This window comes from Bombyx mori, chromosome 15 (genome assembly GCF_030269925.1).
Source record: "Bombyx mori chromosome 15, ASM3026992v2".
Taxonomy (NCBI): Eukaryota; Metazoa; Arthropoda; class Insecta; order Lepidoptera; family Bombycidae; genus Bombyx; species Bombyx mori.
Genome location: NC_085121.1, coordinates 3656481 through 3681337, shown reverse-complemented (window position 1 = coordinate 3681337; position 24857 = coordinate 3656481). Strand labels below are relative to the sequence as shown.

The window sequence follows — 24857 nt, the reverse complement described above, 5'->3', positions numbered from 1 at the left end:
TATACCCAGAAGCGAATCCGAAGATGAGAACTCCCTCAGTCTGAAGGGGTTCAGGGTGAAGCATCGCCAATGGAAGTCAAAAGTGGACGTTAAACGCTATAGTTTTTCGAAAATGAATATCACTCAAGTTACTGCTAAATTTACCGACGGTGATTCTACGTGTAATGAATTGAAAAGAGTTTCTTCGTTGGCGGAGGTCAAAGGAACTAATCCTGGTGATGACAAAGTGAGAGCCTTCTTCGAACGTTTGTTGGAAAGCGTCCCACCTCCACCCGTTGAAGACTTGCTATCCACCACCACAAATGCAAACATAACCTCAATCTGTGAAGCACCGAAACGTAATAACGATTTCGAAGATATCGATCTTCCCGATTACGAACATTTCGTCAAGAACAAAATGCAAGATTTAGAAAGTAGTAATTACATTCCGACAACATCGACATTAAAAAGATCAAATCGCAACGTTAATTTCAATCTCGGCAATTCTAAATGTCCATTGGACTGTAACGAGTCTTGGTACGAGTCTATTTACGGTGTGTCGGATTTATTATCTATGGAATATGATGAAAGTATGGACACTTCAAAGCTCGGAGAAATTTCACGCACCGACGAAGACGTCCTGAAAGATATAGAAGTATTTCCGTCTTGGTCAGAAATAGTAAACGAGTGTGGGACTAGCGATAGTATTTTTAAAAGTAAAGAATCTTTGAAGTCACTTGAAGATTGTATTATAGCACAATCTCACGGCAATAACCTAAAAAGTGTTGAATCACTCAATGATGTCTCCAATGAAGATGATTGTTACACTCGTTTTGCAATTTATAAAATTTACAAAAATGTTAAATGTAATTTGAAAATGAAAGAGTCATCTTCGTTGTATGATTTAAAATGTGATAGCATTGAAAATATGACCATTAAAAATGCCAATCGAGAAATTTATAACAGAGTGTACCGCTTGTTACCAAAACTAAATGATGCAAGCAAAGAATCTTTAAATACTGATTAAACAACATAAATGTTATATTTTAAATGAAAAATAAATGTACTTTGTTTTATTTAACGTGTTTTATTTATCTTTTATCTATATATATAAAAATGAATTGCTGTTCGTTAGTCTAGCTAAAACTCGAGAACGGTTAGACCGATTTGGCTAATTTTGGTCTTGAATTATTTGTGGAAGTCCAGAGAAGATTTAAAAGGTAGATAAATATGAAATTGCTCCGAATTAAATAAAAATAACAATTTTGGTTTTTCCTTTGATGTGTCCCCCGTCGGACGGATTCCTTTTGTTTGTTTTAAGTTTATTTTATACAAAAGTTTAGGCTTTTTATTTATCGATTGAGGCACTACGAAGTCTGCCGGGTCAGCTAGTTTTAAATAAACATTAAAAATCTAAATGAAACGAAATTTCTGAAATGAATTTTTTTTAAAATGGATTTTTTTTCTTTCAGCCTCCTGAAAACGAATTGCAGAAGAATTCGGATCGCGTGCTTTCGGAGCACGAATTGAGGGTACAGCGATCACTGCAGAAACTAAATGTACCTGAATGGTAAGTAATAATTCAACCACGAATTATTGTTGGTATGGTTCGCTCACTTTATATCTCTCCAAGGTTTTTTTTTATAAAAGTTAATGGGACAATGTAAATGATTAGCGTGGAATTACATTTATCAATTAAAGTTATTTAAAGTTAATGCAAATATTACGTGAAATACGAATGAAAATTTAAAAGAAACCTGGTTTTAAAATTTACTCATCTGTATATTAATACGTGAAGCACAAACTTTGTACCCCTTTTTACGAAAATTGCCCGAACGGAGGAGTATGAAATTTCCCACATTTATTAGAGAACATAGAGGAGTGCAGAATGTTAATTTTGTTTTTAATTATGCATAAAAAAATACATTAAATGATTAAAAAAACCATTACACACACTACCATGTATTTGACACAATATACATGTATATTATATATACTTTTGGTTTAATGTCAAACTTTTGTTATTGTTTAAAGTCTGTGGTCAAATTGAGAATAGATTAATATTGTTTATCTTTAATATTATTTGTCTATGTGATTAAAGAAGTATTTTTGACAATAAAACCAATAATGTTCAAACTTATAATTTCAATAAATTACATTAATTTCGATTACTGGGGGACCACTAGTTTAGTATAATTCGCCGTCTTTGGCGACTCATCAATCCATTAATGAATAAAAAATATGAAGCTTATGCTAAAATTAACTTGGTACTATAGCTTCTCAACGGTCTCATACGCTCACCATAATGAACGCATGACCGACCTCTATTGCAATTAACAGACGACTAATTAGTCCTGCTTAGAAGATATTGTGTGTACAGACAACAGTGCTCTAGGTATGAATATATTAAACTGATCAGAACCAAAGATAGTGGGCCAAAAGAATTGCCTATCAGTTGATTTTTTATAGGGCATAACCCCTTTATCGACTGTACCAACAACATTAGGTCAATTGATAATGAAATTATTAAAGACGTTATTCCTTAACATTCAATTCTTGAAAAAAAAAAAAATTCTTTACCAAGTTTTTTTTTTGGAATATAGATGTAGTAATGCAATATTGAATTGAATATGCAATTTCGAAAAGGGCACATGTCGCATATTTTGTCAAATACGTTTTTTCATATACATGTAGTTTTGAGGCTTACCTACACCCATTTTATAATAATTCCAGTTATTTTCAATTGCTAATTAACACTAAAATATGTATATCTCAAAAGTTAATATTTTAAATTTTACACTGCTTTAGAAAATAATCAGTTTTTTTAATTTCCTAAGCATTTTACATTTTCAGAGATGCCTTTTTCGAAATCGCATATTCAATTATACAACACTGACATATTATTATGACGAATAACACTTTAGTAGTCCGTGACGAAATAATATATTGTTAATAATAAAAACGAGATTGAACCGTGAAAAGTCGCGAGTTCGCGAATTGTAGATACAATTAAAATTACCGTGAAAATAATTTTAATTACATCTACCACTCGCGAATACCGAAGAAAATATTAAATGATAATAATGGTTTAATAGTAACGTCCAGGAACTGAAAATAACTTGAACAATGACTCGGTCTACGTTGCTTTAGTTCAGCGATTTCCAACCTGTGGTACTACCGGGGTCTCGTTGGGGGTAGGGAAAAAATATATTGCGCAAATACTTATATAAACATTATTATAATGTATTATGTCTACAATACAATAAATAAAAAGCTTAATAGAAACCGACCGACAAATAGTTCTTAAAATAAACAAGACACATTTTTAGGAGGGTATAGAGTTATCAGGGAGGGGTAGTCATCAATGAAAAGCTTTATTCAGGGGTATGAAAAAAGATTGGGAAGCACTGCTTAACTGCACTGTTAGTCGAAGTTGCAAATTGTAGACTCGCATTGTGTTTCATATATCAACCGGCTGTAGAAGTTAGATACACACTTTTCAAATAATACATAGTGTATGTATTCAGTGGGTAATAAAGTTTGACTTTGACGACGGTACACGCGTAGTATTAGTTTACTTTTAATATACTATATATGTGGGACTATATAGTTTCTCTCTTTTTTATATAAGGAGAGCATATGCAATAAACAGTAATATTACCTACTTATGGGCCGTATCAAATGATCCTGGCTGAATCCCTTAAAATAATTGTATGGTATATACAGTCTAATTAATTTTGACTATTACATAGTATTAAATCGAAGGGAGAAATGCTATTTTGTTTAACCTTTATATGATCACCCATAGACACATCCCACTGAGAATCTCGCCGGATATTCTCAGTGGGTCGCGTTTCCGATCCGATGGTAGATTCTGCGAAGCACTGCTCTTGCTAGAGTGTGTTAGCATCACTGCGGTTAGAGCCCCGTGAGCTAACCTACACGTTAGGGTGAAGTTGAAATAGCCTCTCAAGGCTATCAACATAGGTAGAAAAAAAAGAAAAATATATATATGATCAAAAACCCGTTTTTAGGTATAAGAACGCACCAGCCCCACGCGAGGGCTTCCTACTTCGAAAGCGACTATCTGACGCATCAGCTTCGGCCGCGCGCTGGTCCGGTCTCAACTCGAAGACCACGTCGCTGGGCAGCCTCGGCGCCGCCAACGCTCAGCCCCCTCCGCCGCAACTGTCACCACACACGACCAGCTTCGGGAGATGGTCGACAAGCCGACTGAATTCCAATCAAGTAAGTGTACCGAGCAAATAATCCACACGTTCTAGTGTTTTCTACGGTTTTCGCGTGGCCTAGACATAATTAGAATTCGTTTTTGCCGTTTAATCAGACGAATAATCATGACCACGAAAACTGTTAAAGTATTCTTCTATACGTTTGAAATAATTTATTGACAATAAAAAAACGTGATATCAAACTGTAAAAGTATTTCTAACGAAATCTAGATACAGGTTAGTTTTTTTATTATCTAAATGGCTGAAGGAGCTAAAAGTGAATTTTGTTTCGTGATACATTTGTTTTAATCGAATTAAAACCTGGAAACATCAAGTCTGGTTAGGGTTGACAGTCATCCGGCAGGCTGGTTCTGGCCCAGCGGGGTATCCCGGAACACCAGCGGCACCGCCCGGGCGGCTTGGTAGGGCCGCCGTACCGCGGAGACCGACGTCGTTGGTCGTCGACTATCGCCTCGACGACCCGTCGGTCGGGCGTCCTCGGGGTGGCGCCGCGTGTCTGGTTGTAGTGTTGACCGCGGGAACCCCCCTACTCTGAACGGGTTCTGACCCCGGACGGAGATCGGACGTCGGGTGTAAGAGTGCAGGGGAGTCGTTTAGTGGGTGGGCCCTAAAATCCTTGGGCCCGCGATCTGCTCTCAACACCTGCAGATCGTTGAGTCTCACATACCCCGCGCGCCCCCTAGGCGCGGGGACCTCGTAGGAGGTTCGGCCCCCGGCCCGGAAAAAAAAAAAAAAAGGGTTGACAGTTATAGAAGAACCGAAAAGGGTTGAATTAAAGTCACTGTAATCGAAGATTCAGATTAGTCCACATGTCTCTGTGTGAGTCGTTAAATTCACGTTGTGACATCTATGGCCTTCTGTAACCACTTAATGCCAGACAGGCCGTGAGCACGTTAAGTCATCTTCGCAAAAATAATAAGTCCGCGGTATATTAATTAGACGATACCTTAAGGCGTATTCTATATTCACATAAAAAACTTATATCTCGGTCTGTATGTGGCTAGAAAATATCCCGACACAACTTGTATCTTGTATCTCTTGTGAGTCCTCGTGGGTAGGTACCACCACCCTACCTATTTCTGCCGTGAAGCAGTAATGCGTTTCGGTTTGAAGGGCCGGGCAGCCGTTTTAAGTATACTTGAGACCTTAGAACTTATATCTCAAGGTGGGTGGCGCATTTACGTTGTAGATGTGTATGGGCTCCGGTAATCCGGTGGGCTGTAAACACCAGGTGGGCTGTGAGCTCGTCCACCCAATTAAGCAATAAAAAAAAACTTCTAAACATTCCTAAAGGCTTTCTTTCATTCTCAATCATTTCAGACGTCTCCGTGCTCATCGACACGGAGCAGCATCCGTGGTACCAGTCCGCTTTGCTCACCATCGACCCGATCCTCGTTCAGCGCGCGGCAGCCCTATCTCGGCTGGAGGAGCCAAGAACGACTGAATAGCACTCCGAGAACACCGCATGAGAGGTAGGCATTAAATAATATGATGATATATGAAATAAGTAGTGGCCTTGTACTCTGTATCCTTACTGTCGTGTTTCTTCTAACATCTGTGTGTACAATCACTACATAGTATAAAACAAAGTCGCTTTCTCTGTCCCTAAATCTGCCTGTCCCTATGTATGCTTAAATCTTTAAAACTACGCAACGGATTTTGATGCGGTTTTTTTTAATAGATAGAGTGATTGAAGAGGAAGGTTCAGATGTATAATAATATCCATTAAATAGTGGAGAAATCAATAATAAATTACAGTTTCCGAAGCGAAGCGAGGGCGGGTCGCTAGTATATTTTAAAAAAAGTAAAAGGAAAGAATAGAGGCCACTTTCTTAAAAGAAAATGTCATCACTCACAATCAAACCATGTTTCTCTATTGCTGTAGATTGGTAGATCAACTCATAACTTACCTACCATTAACTGGGCGCCAGAGCTCATAATATACCACGTTAATACCGCCAACAATCTCGAGAGATAAAATCGACTGTTTTTTTTAGTTTAGTAGCCTAAGAGGCTATTTCCAGCTCCTCGTGAGCTCACGAGCTCAACATGTGAGAATTTGTTAACACTAGCTCTAACAAGAGCAAATCAACGGCATTAAAAAAACTATTGTCCTTAGAGATCAGTGTGCATGGCAGTATAGTCGTACCTACCTACGCATACGGACTCACAAAATGTATCAAAAATTGTCAAGAATATTGTCAGAAAAAGACTAAACAGAACAGTGTCTCTGGTTTTTTTACCCAAAGCCTTACGACCTGCAAGACGTCGTGCAAGTTATTGATGAAATTTCCGGGTTTTATTTTATCACTCCGGTGTTCCTTTGTTTTAAAAGTGATTCGCATGAAGCATGTACTTGGGATATAGTTCTATCGCTCGACACGACACGCCAGGCATTTAAATGTCAGACAGTGTACGGCTTCTCTGTTTAATTTGGCCAGTTAATTTGCAAATTAGAGTCGGTACGTAGCACGTTTTATTTATCTGTCATCTGAAGATGACATCTGTCATCTGATTTTACTGGTGGTAGGACCTCTTGTGAGTCCGCACGGGTAGGTACCACCGCCCTGCCTATTTCTGCCGTGAAGCTGTAATGCGTTTCGTTTGAAGGGCGGGGCAGCCGTTGTAACTATACTGAGACCTTAGAACTTCTGTGTCAAGGTGGGTGGCGCATTTACGTTGTAGATATCTAGAAGCTCCAGTAACCACTTAACACCAGGTGGGCTGTGAGCACGTCCATCCATCTGAGCAATTAAAAAAAAGAAAAAAAATATGAGCGGTTACCGTCGATCATGCGATACGATGCCATGTTAAGAGCCAAGCCGTAATCTACCGAAAAATCCCCATAATAATATTGCTCATAATCACGATATGTTGGAAATATCGAAACGAATAGGTTGAACATTTTACAAGTGATTTAAATTCAACGGAATATAAAGTTGTGAAAGAAATGCAAATTTTACCAATGTCAGTTGACTTCGTCTGACCCCTATATTAAAAAAAAAATCAAACTTGTGAACACGCTATTTAGGTAGCTATGACTGGAATATTTATGGTACTAGACCTTCTGGTACCATAAATATAATAAGGATAAAAAATATTGCATTTGTCATAAGTATTTTAATAAATTTAGATAAAATGTGATATAACGTTTATTTATTTTTATGTATAAAACACCTATTAATAGTTTATATCGTTTATATTTGCATGAATATTCTTTTGTCGTCAGGGTGTAGCTGGAATAACCTCTTAGGCTAAAAAAAGAATATTCTTTTATTCAATCAGTAAATACTCTGCTGCCCTTTCTTTTGATGATTCACGCCCGTGTGATGGTTGTCGGGAAGATATCGATTTTGGCGATAAGACTGCTCGTTGTACTTTTTGTACTTAATGTTTTTTTGCATTTGTTTTGTTTTATTATTGGTGTACAATAACGCATACTCTACCTTAAAAAAACCTTATGCTCTTTAGGTCGAAAGAAAATTAAAAAACGAACGTTTCATGTTTTCAGGCTGGCCTCGTCCCTTCTCCAGCAGAGCGCTGCTTCGTCGAGAGCATCAGAGGAGATCCAATCGTCGATAAAGGAAGTGACGTCGGCGATCGTCCACTACGTGTCCGGGTTGGAACCGGCCAACGGGGACATAGACCGGGAACCGTCGCCTCGATCCAGCCAGAAGCTCTGCTGGCTTGAAAGCTCTTTTGTTGGTATGTTGCTTAATTTGCATTAAGTCATGGAACTGCCGATAAGTGCTGGATATCAACAACGACAAGGATGCAAATTTTAAAATCCATTGAAGGGTGAACGAACTCACTGCTTACCTGTTGCTAAGTAGTTACAGAGTTCATAGGCATCAAGACATCAGAATGAAATATGAAGCCGAAGAATTGTATTATATGAGGGCGTCAGCGCAAAAGTGGTCTAACCCACAATTTTTCATAATCATGCTTATATTTTTATTGCAATTTATTTAAAATGTAATAAATTTTGATGCAAAACCGGCCTATCCATAGTTTCACCCATAGATAACAGATGGCTTTGTTAGCATTATTTTTGCGCGTATTGTTTTTTTGCCTACTCAAATTCAAATTCATGAAAACTTAAATCCCATTGCTCCATAATAACTATTGTAAGCTTAGACCACTTTTGCGCTGACGGCCTCATAAACCAGTTGGAACCCTGCCGTACTATGACACGGATGCCACTAACAAACTTGAAATACAAGGTCCAAAGCATTACATTGCAATAACCGCCCCTTATCCTCAAAACCAGTACGTATTTTAACCTTGAACCAATTTTTTTTATAGCTTAGATGGGTGGACGAGCTCACAGCCCACCTGGTGTTAAGCGGTTACTGGAGCCCATAGACATCTACAACGTAAATGCGCCACCCGCCTTGAGATATATGTTCTAAGGTCTCAACTATAGTTACAAGTTAGAACCAAAATAAAAAACAATGACGGTGCCAACCCTAATTGGCTTACGAACACATGCTACTCTAAAAAACGATGAGAAACTAATTTATCGTAGGTTTAAGATTGTTATTAAATCTTCAGGTACAAAGCCATTGGACTCCCCGCAGACACCGCTGGTTGTTTCGGAAGCCTTACCGCCCCCCCACCCGCGCCCCCCCTCGTCGCTCCGGCTCGACCACCGCGCCACGCCCGGTGAGCGAGCGTGACCACGCCACGCCACACACTGCAGATTCTGATAAAACTATCACATTCCTGCTAACATTTTCCGCCCGGGGGCATTTTTCTTTTAATATTCAAACCTGGCGAATCAACACAGGCGGCCAGTTAGTTGTTTTTATTAAACGTCACTTATGGAACTTGCATTTAAATTCGGAACCTGCAGTGTTTTTTGAATTTAATTCTAAATATGTTTCAATACTCTGTGCGTTTTGTTTGTGCTGTTTTTTTTTTTAATGTATTTAGATGTTTTTCTTTTAAATCTCAGTTAGTACACTGAATGATTTAATTTTATGAAAAATGTATGTGTACGTATATAATAGAGCTTTATAATATATACTATGTATAAGACTCAGGACCATAATGTGTTTTTTTTTCTTATATTGGTTTATTATTTGTATAAATTATCACCGATGCACCTTAAAGACGCCCAAAAAAATTATTATGAAATAAAAACTTTTATTATCTATTGTGAAATCAAAGCACTGGCTTGTAGTTGCTTGCATCATTCGTTTTTATTGTCTATGTCACTTCACTGCTTTATAATTTGGACGGATTTTCAGTGAAAACCCTGAAGAATTATATGTTAAGTTTTATTCATATTTGTAATCGAATTGTTGTAATTGCGATGAATTTTTTGTTGTCTATTTATCTTATCTATTATTTAAAGGTAACTTGCTGTGCATATGGTATATATTTCAAACATCAGGGACACAACTAAGTTTCTTTTTAATTATATTATTGCCATATACATTATAATTTCAGGAATGAATTGATATTTAAACCAGTTATTTTGTATTAAGGATGTCATTCAATGTACAGAATTAAATTATTTTGTTTTTAATGTTTGTTTTGACGCAATATCTTTGAAGTTAGTTTTATTGCTAGTAATAGTTTCATGTAAATAGAAAGTGTTGCTATATTTTATTTTAGGTGCTAATCATTATATAAAACATACAAATATAGCTTTAAATCGGGTCACAAATTAAATATGAATTCATAAAACAATACCTACCGCATACAATTTTCTATTTAAAAATCTGTTTTTTTTTTTCACATGGCAACAGTTATCAGAACCATAAACAAACGGTGGTGAGAAGTGACGTTCAAGTCTATAAATTTCAAGTTCCTTCTACTTAAATCACCTCGTAATTTATGTTGGGACTGCGAAACACTCCCTAAGTAAATTATACAGGTTCTGATTAGGTTAGAAATAATTTTATTTGCGTTTGAATTTCGCACCGCCTCGAATAGGTACCTCCGATTCAGCCACGAACCCTTCGACTAATGAACCATGACGTGTACAAAATACAGTTATTTTTGTCTGTGGATATTAATTGACCTCTTGTTTTAACCATTTACGTATATTAGATAAAATTTACCATAAAACGAGAGTATTACTTATTATATAAGCGCTAAAATATTAATTGGACATAAAAAAAACATTTGTTCAGCTCTCTTCTTGTTGTTTTAAAAAAAAAACATTTCTTTTAGCATAGGAATCTATATGCTTATTTATAAGTCATAGAATCTCGGTACCTTTCATTAGTTTAAGTGTTTTCGAAGACTTAAAAATATTAAATGTTGTCTTCTCTATTATATTCGATGATAAGTTATACTTTTAGTTACGTTTTTAATTATAACGATATTTGAATATATTCATTTTTATTTTACGTAATTTGTTTTATTTTTTGTTTTTGTGACGTCCATAATTATGCTTTAATAAGTTTTGTAAGGTTTTGCACTGGCGCACGAAAATCTGAATCATTGTTTACGAAAACGCATTACAATCGAATTACTGTGGTAATTTGATATTTTATATCACATATATAGTTCATTCACACACCACAGCCTATTCCAGTGTTACTGTTGACTAACCAGTAAGTATATGTACGCAGACCATACGAAACCCACGCTGTCATAAACACGCTTTAAGCTTACAGCGCATAAGCAATAAAAAAAATATATATATAAACAAAAAAATCGCTTCTGGAACTCTTAAAATAAATTTCTAATACTATTGCGAATTAAATGTTCCGCCGTGCATACTTGGCGCATTGGTCTCGTGGATCGATATGAATAGATCGAGACTTGTCAGTACTAGTATTTACTATATTAATTAATGAGGGGGTATTGCATGCGAAGGATTAGCTGCAAGAATCAACAATCGTAAATCGAAGTTTAAGAAATTTCTAAAATCAGCGTTGAATAAAAAAGGGAACAGTTAAACTACTTGAGACCTTAGAACTTATATCTCAAGGTGGGTGGCGCATTTTCGTTGTAGATGTCTATGAGCTCCAGTAACCACTTAACAACCAGGTGGGCTGTGAGCTCGTCCACCCATCTAAGCAATAAAAAAATAAAAAGTTATACCAACATTGAATTAATTCAACAGTATAAGAATTTTCGATATCCGCCAATCTGACCACATAAAAAACGCGGTTTTACAGACTGGCAGGATTCCCAACGCTCCCTGAATCTCGGTATCGCCCGCCCATCTCCAGGGTCTACCACGTTAGAAGATGTCCTGGATTCGCTACTCGGTCTGCCGTCGCAGCCAACTAGGATACCCACTCCTCAGCCGAGTCCTAGAAAGACTTCAAGCCCGTATTATCTTACCGGTGGCAAGGTACACATAAAAGTCTATGAGGTTTATCTTAATAAACACAAAAATGCATAATTTATTCTTTACGTTAATAGTAAATTTGGTATCGATTTGAATGGGGCTTGATCACATAACGTAATGATAGACAAATTTTAAGGTACTTGGAGTTGGAAATTACTTAAGTCTCCACGAACTTATAATCTACACACCCGATGTTATTTGTCGTCATGTGATTGTACCAGTGCTAGATTGCGGGATAGCAATGGCATTAGATATGTACCTAAGACGTATTCTTGAATGACTTCTACAAGAAGACTGAAGATCTTGCAACGACCCGTTTAATTTGTAAATTTCTTCATGGTATGTTGTTACATAACAGGAAATAAAAGGGTATCAGCCCTGCTCATCCGCTGACTTAGTAGAAGTAGTCATCATTTTCTTCGAAGAAAAACTCTTGGTATTGATGTTGATTATATGTTGAAGTCGAGCTCTTAAGAAGTCGTGGCCTAAAAGATAAGACGCCCGGTGTATTCGTATGAAGCCTTGCGATTTCGCCGGAGTTCTAATCCCGCAGACGGGTATAGCGATTTGTTCTAAAGGAATGCGTACTTAACAGATGTTTACGAACTATTTCCACGGTGAAGGAATAAAATCATGCAATATAATTAAAAAAAAAAAAACCGGCAAAATTAGGTAACATCGCACGATAAATAAAGACCATCATGAATATTCCTGTCACGAAGTAGTCCTGTTCGAAGATTGGAACAGTCATCAAAGATTAGAATTGAGTCTTCAACCTCATGTTTTCAGGTGGATGACGAAATCCAGTTTCATGTCACTACATTCACCCAACATATTAGAAAAAAAAACTTATTGTAAAGGCATTAATGCGTTGACTGTGAACAACCCCTAATAAGCTAAAGTGAGTTCATCCGCACAAATAACAATTGGCTTGGGTCTAAAATTGATCTTAATTTGAATGAAGTGTTACTTATTTCCTGGACGCCCTTGTCCTTTCCCAGAGCCCTCGATACGAACAATTGGTGAGCAGTGGGCACAGTAGTACGTCCCCGGCGTCAAGGTTCATGGGCACACCGAGTGAGGACCCAAGCTCCTTCACGGACCCCAGTCCCGACCATGATCGACCAGGTAGGAACGATATGTAAGTTTGAACCGTTCCAATTTTAATATTCTCCTACCCGACACACACTCATAATTTGAGCGCACAAATACAACAACTACATCACCCCAGAAATTCGATAGGCATGTTGTGATCTGTGGATTAGTAGTAGAGTATTTCGTATTTATGTTTTGTCTTTTAAATGGTTCTGAGTCTTTCTTTGAATGCGAGTATGGCTCTGTGCTGTGAATAATACATTAGTGGTTGAAAGACCCGTTCTTTAAAAGACCCGTTCTTCCAGGCAAGGATACAGTTGATACTCCAGCAGCGATGCCAGAGCCGCGACGATCCCGTTCGGCTCATGGCGAACACTCGCGTCGGAAGAGTGAACCTTTCGCTCAACATAGTGCATCCGTAGACCGTCGCACCAGTCTCGATGCTGCGGCACTCCGCCCTAATGAGCAACAACTTACCCATCACGATTCCAAGACGTCCCTAGCTTCTCTCCAAACTGAAAATAGCACTGACGACGCCTACGTCAGATGTAAATACCCAAAGTGCTCTTCTCGAGCCCTTTTGTCTGAAGCTAAAAGACATTACAAAGCGTGTCACAATTGCACCACAATGTATTGCTCTAGGGAATGTAGACGAGCTCACTGGGAGAAACACAGAAAGGTATGTCTACACTCGCGGGCGAGCGCTCTGTGCAGACAAATCATATCGGCGGCTAAAGAGGATGCGGATTCTTTACATCAAATTAGCACTATAGCTCACAAAGGCTACTTAAGTCAAGGAAGGGGGGTCGTCAAAGTATTTTTTACTAGTCCCGAATCAGCGGAGAAATTCACTAACCACGGATTTCAGTATCTAACTGAACCTGAATACATGAAGTGGACATCGCTACAACCCAACGAAATGGGCGTGGAACTATACACGGAAGTGGTCAAGCTATGTAAGACCTACAATCCCGAGACGAGGGTTATTTTGTACGTGGCCGTATGTATTATTAGCGAAGTACCCACAAAGGGGGCCGTAAAGTGGGAGAGGCAGATGGTGTCGCGGTGTGCCAAGTTACGTTTGAGCAAAACCGTAACGGTCATCATACAAGAGCAATATCGTCGACGGCAAAGGAGAAACAGTAAAAACACACCAGACGAATGGGAGACGTTAATTTTGACATCCAAAATGGACGTGGCAGGCGAGAAAAATGCGGCTACAGCTCACAAATTCAGAGAAATATGTTTCTACAACATACTGAAAGAGCTTGAGAACAGGGGGGTCGTGCTCAAAAAACACTTCCCCGAAGTTTATTCACGATTAACGGCTTACGTGGACGGCACAAGCGATAGATTTATCCCCATGACTATCTATCCTAAGGACGTATCTAGCGGAAAGTCGTTCATGTGCATCATTATACCCGACAACGACATAGAGAGTGGGACCCCGACGGATGGTAAAGTGACCACGGTGGACGTCGGCATCGACCGCTCGCGGCATCAGCTGTCCACTCCCATGTGAATTAATGGCATAAACATTTTCTACTTACGAAATTTGAGGTATCGATCGGTAATAAAAAATTTTTACAATAACAATTGGATGTATTTGTCATCAAATAAGTATTCACGGTTGTCTTCTAAATCTCTAAAGGAGAATCTCTGTGTTGGTTCTAGAAAATTATGTGTAGTAAATCAGATATTTTCGTTTGCACTGTAGTCATGTGCGACTAGCCACTGATTAAATGTACTTACTAGACAATTTGTGTATGATGGATCCAATCTAGTTCAATTATTACTAAGCTTATAGTTTATTTTTTTTGCGCTAGGCAGCGGCCTGGCTCTGCCCCTGGCATTGCTGAGGTCCATGGGCGACGGTAACCACTCACCATCCGGTGAGCCGTATGCTCGTCTGCCTACAAGGGCAAAAAAAATAATTATATAATAAGTTATGCAAATTTTTTTAGATATTTATTATTGTACCTATAATTGTTGATTGTTGGGTTAACATGACATTCCGAAAGCATTTTTTATGTTTATGAATTGTTATATATTTTATGAAATGTTTTATCTTTTTAACATAGAATATTAACTAAAGGTTTTTCGTAATAAATATTAAATAAGACAATATTGTTTCAAGAGATCATAAGGCCGCGATGGAGATTACTGAATTAAAAATTTCATAGATTATAGTCATAAAATGCTTGAAATTTTTTTCTAACTGCCTATGAAAATTGTAAACAAGTAAAAAAATTAGAAAAAATTATAAAGTATTTCTAGGTATTATATATTATGTATAAATTATAACGTATTTATATTGTCCCTTTAGATAGATATTAAATAAATAATATAAACTTCTGAAAAACCAAATTAAAGGGAGTTTGTCTTTGATCAACAAGTGTAGTTCCATTTTTGATCAATGGCTTGTACTGTAATAAATTTTTTTATTCACATATTTAAATTCGCTTTTTTAATAAATTTATATACTTTTATTTAACAATACTAACATTGTTTAGAATCTTATGATCAAAATTATATTCTTTTTCAGAATATTATTACACTATCAATTTTTCAAGATTTAAATGTATCTGCATCAACTTTAAATTGTTTGAAATCATACTAAATACCTAATTCTCATGCTAATTAATGATAATAAAAAAATAAAAATGTCACATTTCCCCACTATCTGTGCCAATAATATTACATACTAGTCATATAAATTAAAAAAATCCTATCTTCTATTTAAAAAAAAAAACATTTGCTATCTTACTTAAATAATGTAACTAAATGTACATTAACGCAAGTTGCGCGCTATTTTCATCTTAAAATTTTTACTAATAAAAAATACTTTGATAAATATTATGTGTACCTAAATGTAACTGCTAAACTCAAAAGACCAAATATGGAGCTTCGCCACTGTGTAAACAAAAATTGTATTACATATAAAAATTCGACAAAAACAATTGCATAAACATTTGTAATATAGTTATATAGTTCACATTTTGTAATTTGTATTTTAATGTAACCATATCATTGTTTTTCATAGTCTGAAACCTATGTTTTATCTAGTTGTTCCTGAATATCAAATAAACGACCCGGCTATTATTTGTTTTCATTACTTTCTTAGTATAGGGTTAAAACATATTTCACAAAAGCATAAAAAACTGTTAAGTGGTCACTGGAGACATTTAATTGTTCACGGGCCACCTGGTGTTAAGTGGTTACCATAGACATATACAACGTAAATGTTGTAAGGTCTCAATTTTAACAGTACAACGGCGTCCTCACCCTCCAAACCAAATACTACTTCATGGCAAAAATAGGCAGGGTGGTGGTACCTACCCGCGCGAACTCACAAGACGTCCTACCACCAGTAATTACGCAATATTTATTCCGTAAATGAGTGAACGAGCACGGAAATCGCAAATGTGCCTTATTACACTTAGTTTAATGCCGCGAGCCATCTTGCGGTATGAGGTTAGAGTATCCGTTGTATGTAGCTCCGGCCCCTATGAGGAGGCAGTCTCCTCCCGGTGATGGTCACGGGGCGACCTAAGGGGGTTGAGGCTGGGCGGCCTAGCAGGGCCGCCGTACCGCGGAGACCGGCGTCGCTGGTCGTCGACTATCGCCTTGACGACCCGTCGGTCGGGCGTCCTCGGGGTGGCGCCGCGTGTCTGGTTGAAGTGTTGACCGCGGGAACCCCCCTTCTCTGACCGGGTTTTGACCCCGGACAGAGATCGGACATCGGGTGTAAGAGTGCAGGAGAGTCGTTTAGTGCGGTAGGGCCCTAAAATTCCTTGGGCCCGCACCTGCTCCTAACACCTTGCAGATCGTCAAGTCCCACATACCACGCACGCCCCCTAGGCGCGGGGACCTCGTAGGAAGTTCGGCCCCCGACCCTATACGTTATTTTATTTTTTTTTTTTTTTTATTGCTTAGATTGGTGGACGAGCTCACAGCCCACCTGATGTTAAGTGGTCACTGGAGCCCATAGACATCTACAATGTAGACGCGCCACCCACCTTGAGATACAAGTTCTAAAGTCTCAGTATAGTTACAACGGCTACCCCACCCTTCAAACCGAAACGCATTACTGCTTCACGGCAGAAATAAGCAGGGCGGTGGTACCTATCCGCGCGGACTCACAAGTGGTCCTACCACCAGTAATTACGCAAATTATAATTTTGCGGGTTTGATTTTTATTACACGATGTTATTCCTTCACCGTGGAAGTCAATCGTGAACATTTGTTGAGTACATATTTCATTAGAAAAATTGGTACCCGCCTGCGGGATTCGAACACCGGTGCATCGCTTCAACACGAATGCACCGGACGTCTTATCCTTTAGGCCACGACGACTTCATAGTTAGCCATAATTACCTATATTATAACATGAACGACGTCGCTGTCTTTGAAACGTAAAATCAAAGTCTCAATTACATTGTAACCTTTAACCAGAAGCATTGCCTTTTTGCCATGTTAAACCTATACGGGCTCTCAATGCTCCGACGTGATACTGGTAATATTACTGTTCCGGCACATGATGTTATTTTTTATGTTTGCTTAGAAGGACAGATGACTTACATGTCCATCAAGAGCAAAGAGCCGAGACCACACACATCACCTATAATAAGCGTCTTAATTGCTAGGTCACAATGGTTGTAAGTCATTAAACTAACCAGTATAGACAGTGCAATCGTCGGCTTGTAAGAGATAAGACGCGAGCAGGTAAGCTGAGCTGCATAAGCTAAACTATATATGTAGTTGTTTAAAGTAATGTAATGTAATATGGCGAACTAACGAGGACTGACGTATGTTTGTTTTCAATTCTACACCAAATCACGTGCATACCTCGTAATAGAATTCTTTTCAATTATTTCATTTGATATATTTAAAATTCCTTCACTAGCTAACTACACTGTTCCCGCCACTTTAGCAAGTTTCCATAAATAGTTTTCAATGAAAATTCTATTGAAAATGATTTTGAACTGAGTTATTGCTCAGTTCAAAATTATATAATTATTTTAATTATCATTCTTAAAAAAATATTAACTTATGTATGTACTCTTTTTCATGTGATTCATGTGAGTTTTTTATTCTATTTCAGAACGAAATCTTTGACCTTTGCCCGAATGACATTTGTATTACATCAGCTGACAAATTACAAAACTCGTATTCGTCGAAAACACAGTAGAGGTGATAAGACTGAATATTGTTTAGTTTACATTTTACAACTACCAATACTGATTCATTTTATATTAAAAACATGGTGTCGGCTCCGGTGATTTATGCAGCAGTGCCCATCTCAGTAGTAGTGGCGATTGGATTAATACGTAAACTGAGATCCAGAAATTGGGGCAAATGTACTAGTAATACATGTCTGAGAGGCAAAACCTTTCTGATAACCGGTGCAAACAGTGGTATCGGACTTGAAACAGCTAAAGCCTTGGTTAAAAGAAAAGCCCGCGTTATCTTTGCATGCAGAGACATTGCAAAGGCGAAAGAAGTTATTGCCGCAATACGAGAGGAACAGCCAAATGGTGGTGAAATGGTAAGACAACATTTTTGTATTGATAACTTTTAAACAAACGTAAATTTGGTAAAATTAATTAAGAATAAAATGCAGTATTATTTCCTACATATTCTGCATAATCCATTAATTAATTAAAGCCATTTTAATGAAGTTATTGTTACTCTCTTACTTTTAGATTCCGATGCAGCTTGACCTTTCATCATTTGAATCTATAGAAAATTTTGTGGATATTATAAAGGCTGGTTTCCATAAAATAGATGTCCTTATAAACAATGCTGGTGTTGTTGTTCCTTTGAATCAAGATGAGAAGACAAAAGAAGGATTTGAAATACATTTTGGTGTGAACCACCTAGGCCACTTTTATCTTACTAATCTTTTGTTAGACCATTTGAAGAGGGCTACTCCAAGTAGGTAGGTATTTAATATCTTATTTACTGAGGTTTTTATATATTAACTAACATATTAACTATGTTCCTTGCTTCTTTTAGCAGTATAATGCTCATTAATAGAAAGTCAAGTCATCATGGCCTAAAGGATAAGATGTCCGGTGTATTCGTATGTAGCGATGCTCCGGTGTTCTAATCCCGCAGGCGGGTACCAATTTTTCCATTGAAATATGTACTTAACAATTGTTCACGATTGATTTCCACAGCGAAGGAATAACATTGTGTAATAAAATTCAAACCCGCAAAATTATAATTTGCGTAATTACTGGTGGTAGGACCTCTTGTGAGTCCAGGCGGGTAGGTACCACTACCCTGCCTATTTCTGCTGTGAAGCAGTAATGTGTTTCAGTTTGAATGATGTGGCAGCCGTTGTAACTATACTGAGACCTTAGACCTCATGTCTCAAGGCGAGTGGCGGTATTTACGTTGTAGATGTCTATGGGATTCAGTAACCACTTAACACCAGGTGGGCTGTGAGCTTGTCCACCCATCTAAGCAATAGAAAAAAAAAAATTTAACAATTACCAAACAAAAAATTCACTATGGGTAAAAAATATTACAGTTTTATAAGTTTAATTATGTTTGATTTTACACACATTTTGTAAAGAATAAACCATTGCCTATTTTTATTTTCTTCTTCTTTGTCGTTTTCTCATTACTGAGGGTTGTGACCACCTTGGTCCAGTTTTTTTATTATTTTAAAGAATGTAAAAAATCCACTTTTTGTAATACATATAATATATGTTTTAGACAGCATTATTCCTTATGGTAGTTATAGACAAGTGGTACTATGTCGCAATAACTTAACAGATTCACACAGGGATTGAAATTAGGGCAGTTAACACATATGAAACATACAAAAGTACCAGACTAAATGTGCTAATGAACTTCTTTGTGCTTCTCTACCTGTAATATTGTTGTATATTGTTTTGTGAAATACTACACAAAAAGTGAAGATCAATTCAAAATCAATAAAAACATTTTGAATGCAAATAATTGTAAATGAAAACATAAAGAAATACACGCTAATTTATTAAAACATTTAATTGGAAGAGTATTTGATCCTCCACAGATTCACGTTCAATCATTTCATTCATAGATTAATTTAGAGCCATCCATGGAAATTCAACTCAGGCGGTGTTTTAGGGAGCATTATCATAATATGTCAGGACCTTTATCCACTAATCTTTTTATGGGACCTACGTAGATTAGATTATGACCTATATAGAACTTGTATTGATCTGGATGAAATGACCCAGATTTTCCCTAGGGTAGATTTTTAGGTCTCTATAAGGTAATTGGTTTTATTTTCTTGATTTTTTACAAAACTGCATTGTTAAATTTCCATTTCAGAATTGTAATCGTGTCTTCAACGTTACACGAAAAAGGAAAAATCGATTTTGACGACCTAAACTTAAGGTCGGAAATAGAATTAGCGAAAAAGGGCAAAAGCGGTCGTCACAACCCCGGTTATTGCAACTCCAAACTAATGAATGCATACTTTATGAGATCATTAGCTGCAAAATTGAGAAATTCTGGGGTCGATGTCAACGCATGCTGCCCAGGATTCTGTTACACGAACTTATTCAGGTAAGTGTAAGTTAATGACCAACATTCAAAAAACGAATAAGAGTACTTTTTTTTGATAGCTTAAGAGGTTATCCCAGCTACGGCCGAACGGGTAGGTGAGCTCACGGGCTCAACCTGAGAGAATTTGCTAACACAAACCCTAGCAAGAGCAGTGCTTTGCAGAATCTACCACCGAATCGAAATCACGACCCACTGAGAAGATCCGACGAGAAACTCATTTAAATCATTTGGAATAGCAAATATATTTTGCAAATTTTTCGTCAAAATTATCAGACATTTGGATGAAAATCAAACCTACTTTTGGTTGCCATTAACGTTACTATTTTATTGTATTGTTATACGTATGTAAATATATTACATAATCAATTTTATTATGCTCGTACTAGATTGTTCGAAGGTTACGTGTCGGTGGACATGTGTGTAGAATATTAATAATATTTGTTACTGAACGTTGCATTATCATATGCTGCGGCGAGTTCTGCACTGACCAATGTCTATAGCAGGGGTGGCCAACCGGTAGATCGCGATCGACCCGTCAATCATGGCTAATAGTTCAGTCGATCGTGGCTAAACAAAAAAATATAAATACATAGAACAGACTGCGCAACGTAATCACCAATTGCTGCACGGATCATCTTCATCCTGTATCATTTGTTAATGACAATAGTTCTTTTTTAATATATAATTTCAGCTTTATGTTAATCTTTTCAATAAAAGAGAATATACTACTTATTTGTATACTGAACTACATTGTTTCACTAAATATCAAGAAATGTCATTAGTAGATTATTAGAGTGTTACGTCAGTAAACAGTAGATCTTGGTTCTAATCAAGTTGGCCACCCCTGGTCTACACAAGAAGTTTTCGGCCATAAAATTTACATACATTTACGTAATTACTAGTTGTAGGATATATGCATATATTGTGTATGCACCGCTATCTGTTTTGCCGCGGATAAAATAATGATTACAATGAAATTGAGAATTCCATTTTTATGTTTCAAAATCTATCCAATAAACAATTGGCGGACCATGAATGTGTATTCCTGTCAACGTCAAAAAAAAATTATATACAAAATAGAGATGACCCATTTTTTAAATCTATTTTCGTATCCAACGCTATTTTGGTATCGATTTCTGAAGTTCCCCTAACAATCCGCTTGAAAAAAATATATACTATTCTCGTCCCATGCATGTTCGGAACGCATTTTTATGTAGCTATCTCAATAGTTCGCGTTTGTTATACGAACTTTTTTTTGTTTAATAATCGCACGTGCTGTTTCGTTTATGTTTAGTTTGTAGAGCGTAGGACTGTATGGGATCCAATAACGCAAAATAAGCCCACGAACGTACTTAGTTTGTGGACAATTACCCAGACTAAATTAGCTTCTTTTTTTCTCTACCCATTCGTTGGTAGCCTATGGAACTATTCCAGCAATGCGCGAACTTGACTAAATTAACGTTCCCTAATTAAATTAACGTTTATAACGAGCCTAAACTAGAGTTTTCACGTGTTGGCGGTGCAAGAAATACACATGCGGCGCTTATTCTAAAAAACAGACGATTTCTATAGCAATAAATATATGTATACCAAAAAAACATAAAATGACGCTGTTACGAAAAACGCCTATGGATTTACTCGAGATTAAAATCATAGAATAGGTTATTTTCTCGTATAGTTACTCGTGTATAAATTTAAGTTTGGTCGAATCCACCCTTAGTTTTGTAGCTTAAACAATCTTAGACAAACTAACACATCAGTTCTTGGTTGCATTTATCACGGGTCCTTTTTTTTATACATGAACAATATCTACGGATATTATTATTAACATTAAATTACAAATTAATTAAATAATGTTCCAGATATTCGGTAAAATGGTACCACTACATTATGATGGCGCCAATCTTTCTTCTTTTCATGAGATCGGCTAAACAGGTTGGTATGAAGATTATTTGACTTTGAATTGAATATTTTCGAAATAGGTACAGAGGAGTATCTCATGATGGCAGGAATTGTTCGAGAGATCCACATTATTTTTTTTTTTTTTTTTATTGCTCAGATGGGTGGACGAGCTCACAGACCACCTGGTGTTAAGTTACTGGTACTGGAGCCCAAAGACATCTACAACGTAAATGCGCCACCCATCTTGAGATATAAGTTCTAAGGTCTCAGTATAGTTACAACGGCTGCCCCACCCGTCAAACCGAAACGCATTACTGCTTCACGGCAGAAATAGGCGGGGTGGTGGTACCTACCCGTGAGGACTCACAAGAGGTCCTACCACCAGTTAAAAATATATATATAGGTATTATAATAATAGGTATTTTAAAGGTACTATATAAAAAGTATTCTTTCAGGGTTCCGAAACAGTATTGTTCTGTGCCACAGATCACAGTCTTGAAGGGAAATCGGGTCGGTTTTACCGCGACTGTGTCGAATACGACACCAAGTATCCATTTGACAGGGCCGTCGAGAACAAACTGTGGGAGGTCAGCGAGGACCTCATCAAAGCCAGGAAGCCGCTGTGAATCCGAAAATACATCCAATGACACGTCATCTCGAATCGGTCGATCTGTTTCGCATTTTTATACCAAAATTATAAATTAACTAGCGACCCGCCCTCGCTTCGGTTCGGAAACATGAAATTTTATTATTGATTATTTACGACATCACATTAGCAACCTCAAAAATAACAGTATTTCTCCACTATTTAGTGGATGTTATTATACATATAAACCTTCCTCTTCAATCACTCTATCTATTAAAAAAAAGCCGCATCAAAATCCGTTGGGTAGTTTTAAAGATTTAACCATACATAGGGATATAGGGACAAAGAAAGCGACTTTGTTTTATACTATGTAGTGATTAAATCAATTAATTCACAAAAAGAAACCGAAAAAGCGCTTCAAAATTTCGGGCATTTTCGTAAGATTTAGATAGACCTTAATATTATAAGAATAGCAACTAAACTTGTATGACACTTTAAAATAAATAACATTATTAGCGATTGTAAAGGTGTTTTGTTTGGCGTACGAAAATATAGTTTATATACACGGTGTAGTGGCCAAATCGTGGTGTAGTGATTTGTTTTAGGGAAACCACGTTTGTGGCACGATTACACTTATAATGAATTCTAAGCAAATTCTATTGCTAACTTATGGAATTCATTTTAAATATGGATGGTAAGGTAATGGTGTCCAATAAAGATATATTATATTCATATTAAGATGACGTTGCTATGAAAGTGCCAATATTTAAAGACAGCATCATGACAATGTTTTCTCAGGTATTGAATTTGGATAAATAACGTTATCAAATCTATATTTATTACTATACTACTTGTTAATCGCGGCTTCGCTCGCGTGGTCAAGGAACAGTGTCAATTAATTTTTCTATATTAATAAAACAGTTTCATGTGGGAATTGGATGTTTTTTTCGGGATAAATGGTAGCCTATGTCACTTATCTATTACTTTCCGTTGCTTCGGTTCGGCGTGTGAAAGAAGGACAAACAAACATACATACTATCACATATTGCACCTTTCGAATTGAAGTTGGCTTAATTCAAAATTCTTGTTTTTGGGTAAATGCCAAAAATGTAATTAAAGAATTGAAGACAATTTCTCAGTGCGATTTTAATAATTTAAGCCTTAAAATGCATACCTTAAAGTTTAAAGTACGCGCTTGATTTAAAAGAGATGGAAAATGTACTTTGTCCTTTTCTAGATAAAAATTTAAATTTAATTTTTAACTTTATTGTACATAAGCCGTTCTAAGTATAAAACTCATTTTCTTCAAATTTTTAGTTATGTCACTTCAATTCTAAAAGTGCTATATATAATATTAAATTAGATTTACTGTACATAAAACATACAGTATAATTATGTATTATTATTTTTTACATTTTTATGCGTTCTAAGTATCAAGGTTATCTATCATCTATCTTTAAAGAGTTTTAGCAAACTACAAAAACAGAGCGATAATATACAAAAATAATGCATTACATAAGTTCTAAAATGTTGAAAGATACATTTATTATCAATTTATAAAATTCGCGTTCTATTATGTACGTTATATTTGAGAGGTTTTATTTTGTTCTCAGATAATTAATTCACTATTATTCGGCTCATTTCTGGCAGCTCTGTTCTTTAATATGGCAACATTTGAATTTTTTACAACTGGTCGTTTAATGGTTTTAATATGACATTTCTTACAATTCCAGTTTTATCAATGGTGTCCCCTCCTGAATACGCGATTTTTATTTTGTAGTTTTAGGCGAATATAGGTCGATGTATGGCTTTTAGTTGTATAATGTTAAAATAAATATATTATTTCTATGTAAATAACAAAATGAAAGGTGTTTTCGATGTTTTATTAATAAAAAAACAATCTAAAGAATACGTGTTTGATTTTTTTTGTTTATCTACCTATGCTAGTTACCTCGAGGGATTATTATACTAGATTCACCGAACGTGTAGGCGAGCTTAGCGAATTTGCTAACACTAGCTAGCGAATTTGCCAACACTACCCCTAGCGAGGGCAGTGCTTAGTTGAATATATTAGCGAATCGGAATCGCGACCCACTGAGATGATCCGGTCAGAACCTCAGTGGGCTAACTATTTGAAGAATAACGAATGAACACGAATAATATT

At 36.7% G+C, this 24857-nt stretch overlaps 2 protein-coding genes across 4 annotated transcripts in view; both read left to right on the top strand.

Annotated features, from left to right (window-relative positions):
* The window catches only part of LOC101741581 (serine/arginine repetitive matrix protein 1), a 106099-nt gene extending 90358 nt beyond the window's left edge, over window positions 1–15741 (top strand). For 2 of the 3 annotated variants that reach the window (XM_012692467.4, XM_012692468.4), the window contains exons 4-11: window positions 1452–1549; window positions 4014–4227; window positions 5550–5701; window positions 7741–7934; window positions 8784–8894; window positions 11369–11547; window positions 12546–12672; window positions 12945–15741. In XM_012692467.4, the coding sequence (XP_012547921.1) occupies window positions 1452–1549; window positions 4014–4227; window positions 5550–5701; window positions 7741–7934; window positions 8784–8894; window positions 11369–11547; window positions 12546–12672; window positions 12945–14161 (2292 nt within the window). In that variant the 3' untranslated portion in view covers window positions 14162–15741. The remainder of the gene's footprint in view (window positions 1–1451; window positions 1550–4013; window positions 4228–5549; window positions 5702–7740; window positions 7935–8783; window positions 8895–11368; window positions 11548–12545; window positions 12673–12944) is intronic. The other variant, XM_004928576.5, reaches the window with a different exon arrangement.
* A 1589-nt stretch (window positions 15742–17330) lies between these two features.
* LOC101741725 (retinol dehydrogenase 11) lies at window positions 17331–24602 on the top strand. The gene is made up of 6 exons (XM_004928577.5): window positions 17331–17447; window positions 17744–18187; window positions 18345–18580; window positions 19969–20205; window positions 22068–22140; window positions 22563–24602. The coding sequence occupies exons 2-6, from the start codon at window positions 17903–17905 to the stop codon at window positions 22731–22733; spliced, it is 1002 nt and encodes a 333-aa protein (XP_004928634.1). The 5' UTR covers window positions 17331–17447; window positions 17744–17902; the 3' UTR covers window positions 22734–24602.
* Window positions 24603–24857: the final 255 nt, after the last annotated feature.

Bases quoted from the DNA above. Each gene is read 5' to 3' on its own strand.
- LOC101741725 (XM_004928577.5), top strand. From the start codon at position 17,903: ATGGTGTCGGCTCCGGTGATTTATGCAGCAGTGCCCATCTCAGTAGTA. The intron at 18,581-19,968 runs GTAGGTATTTAA...TTTCCATTTCAG, and splicing joins AAGAGGGCTACTCCAAGTAG to AATTGTAATCGTGTCTTCAA. The intron at 22,141-22,562 runs GTTGGTATGAAG...GTATTCTTTCAG, and splicing joins TCATGAGATCGGCTAAACAG to GGTTCCGAAACAGTATTGTT.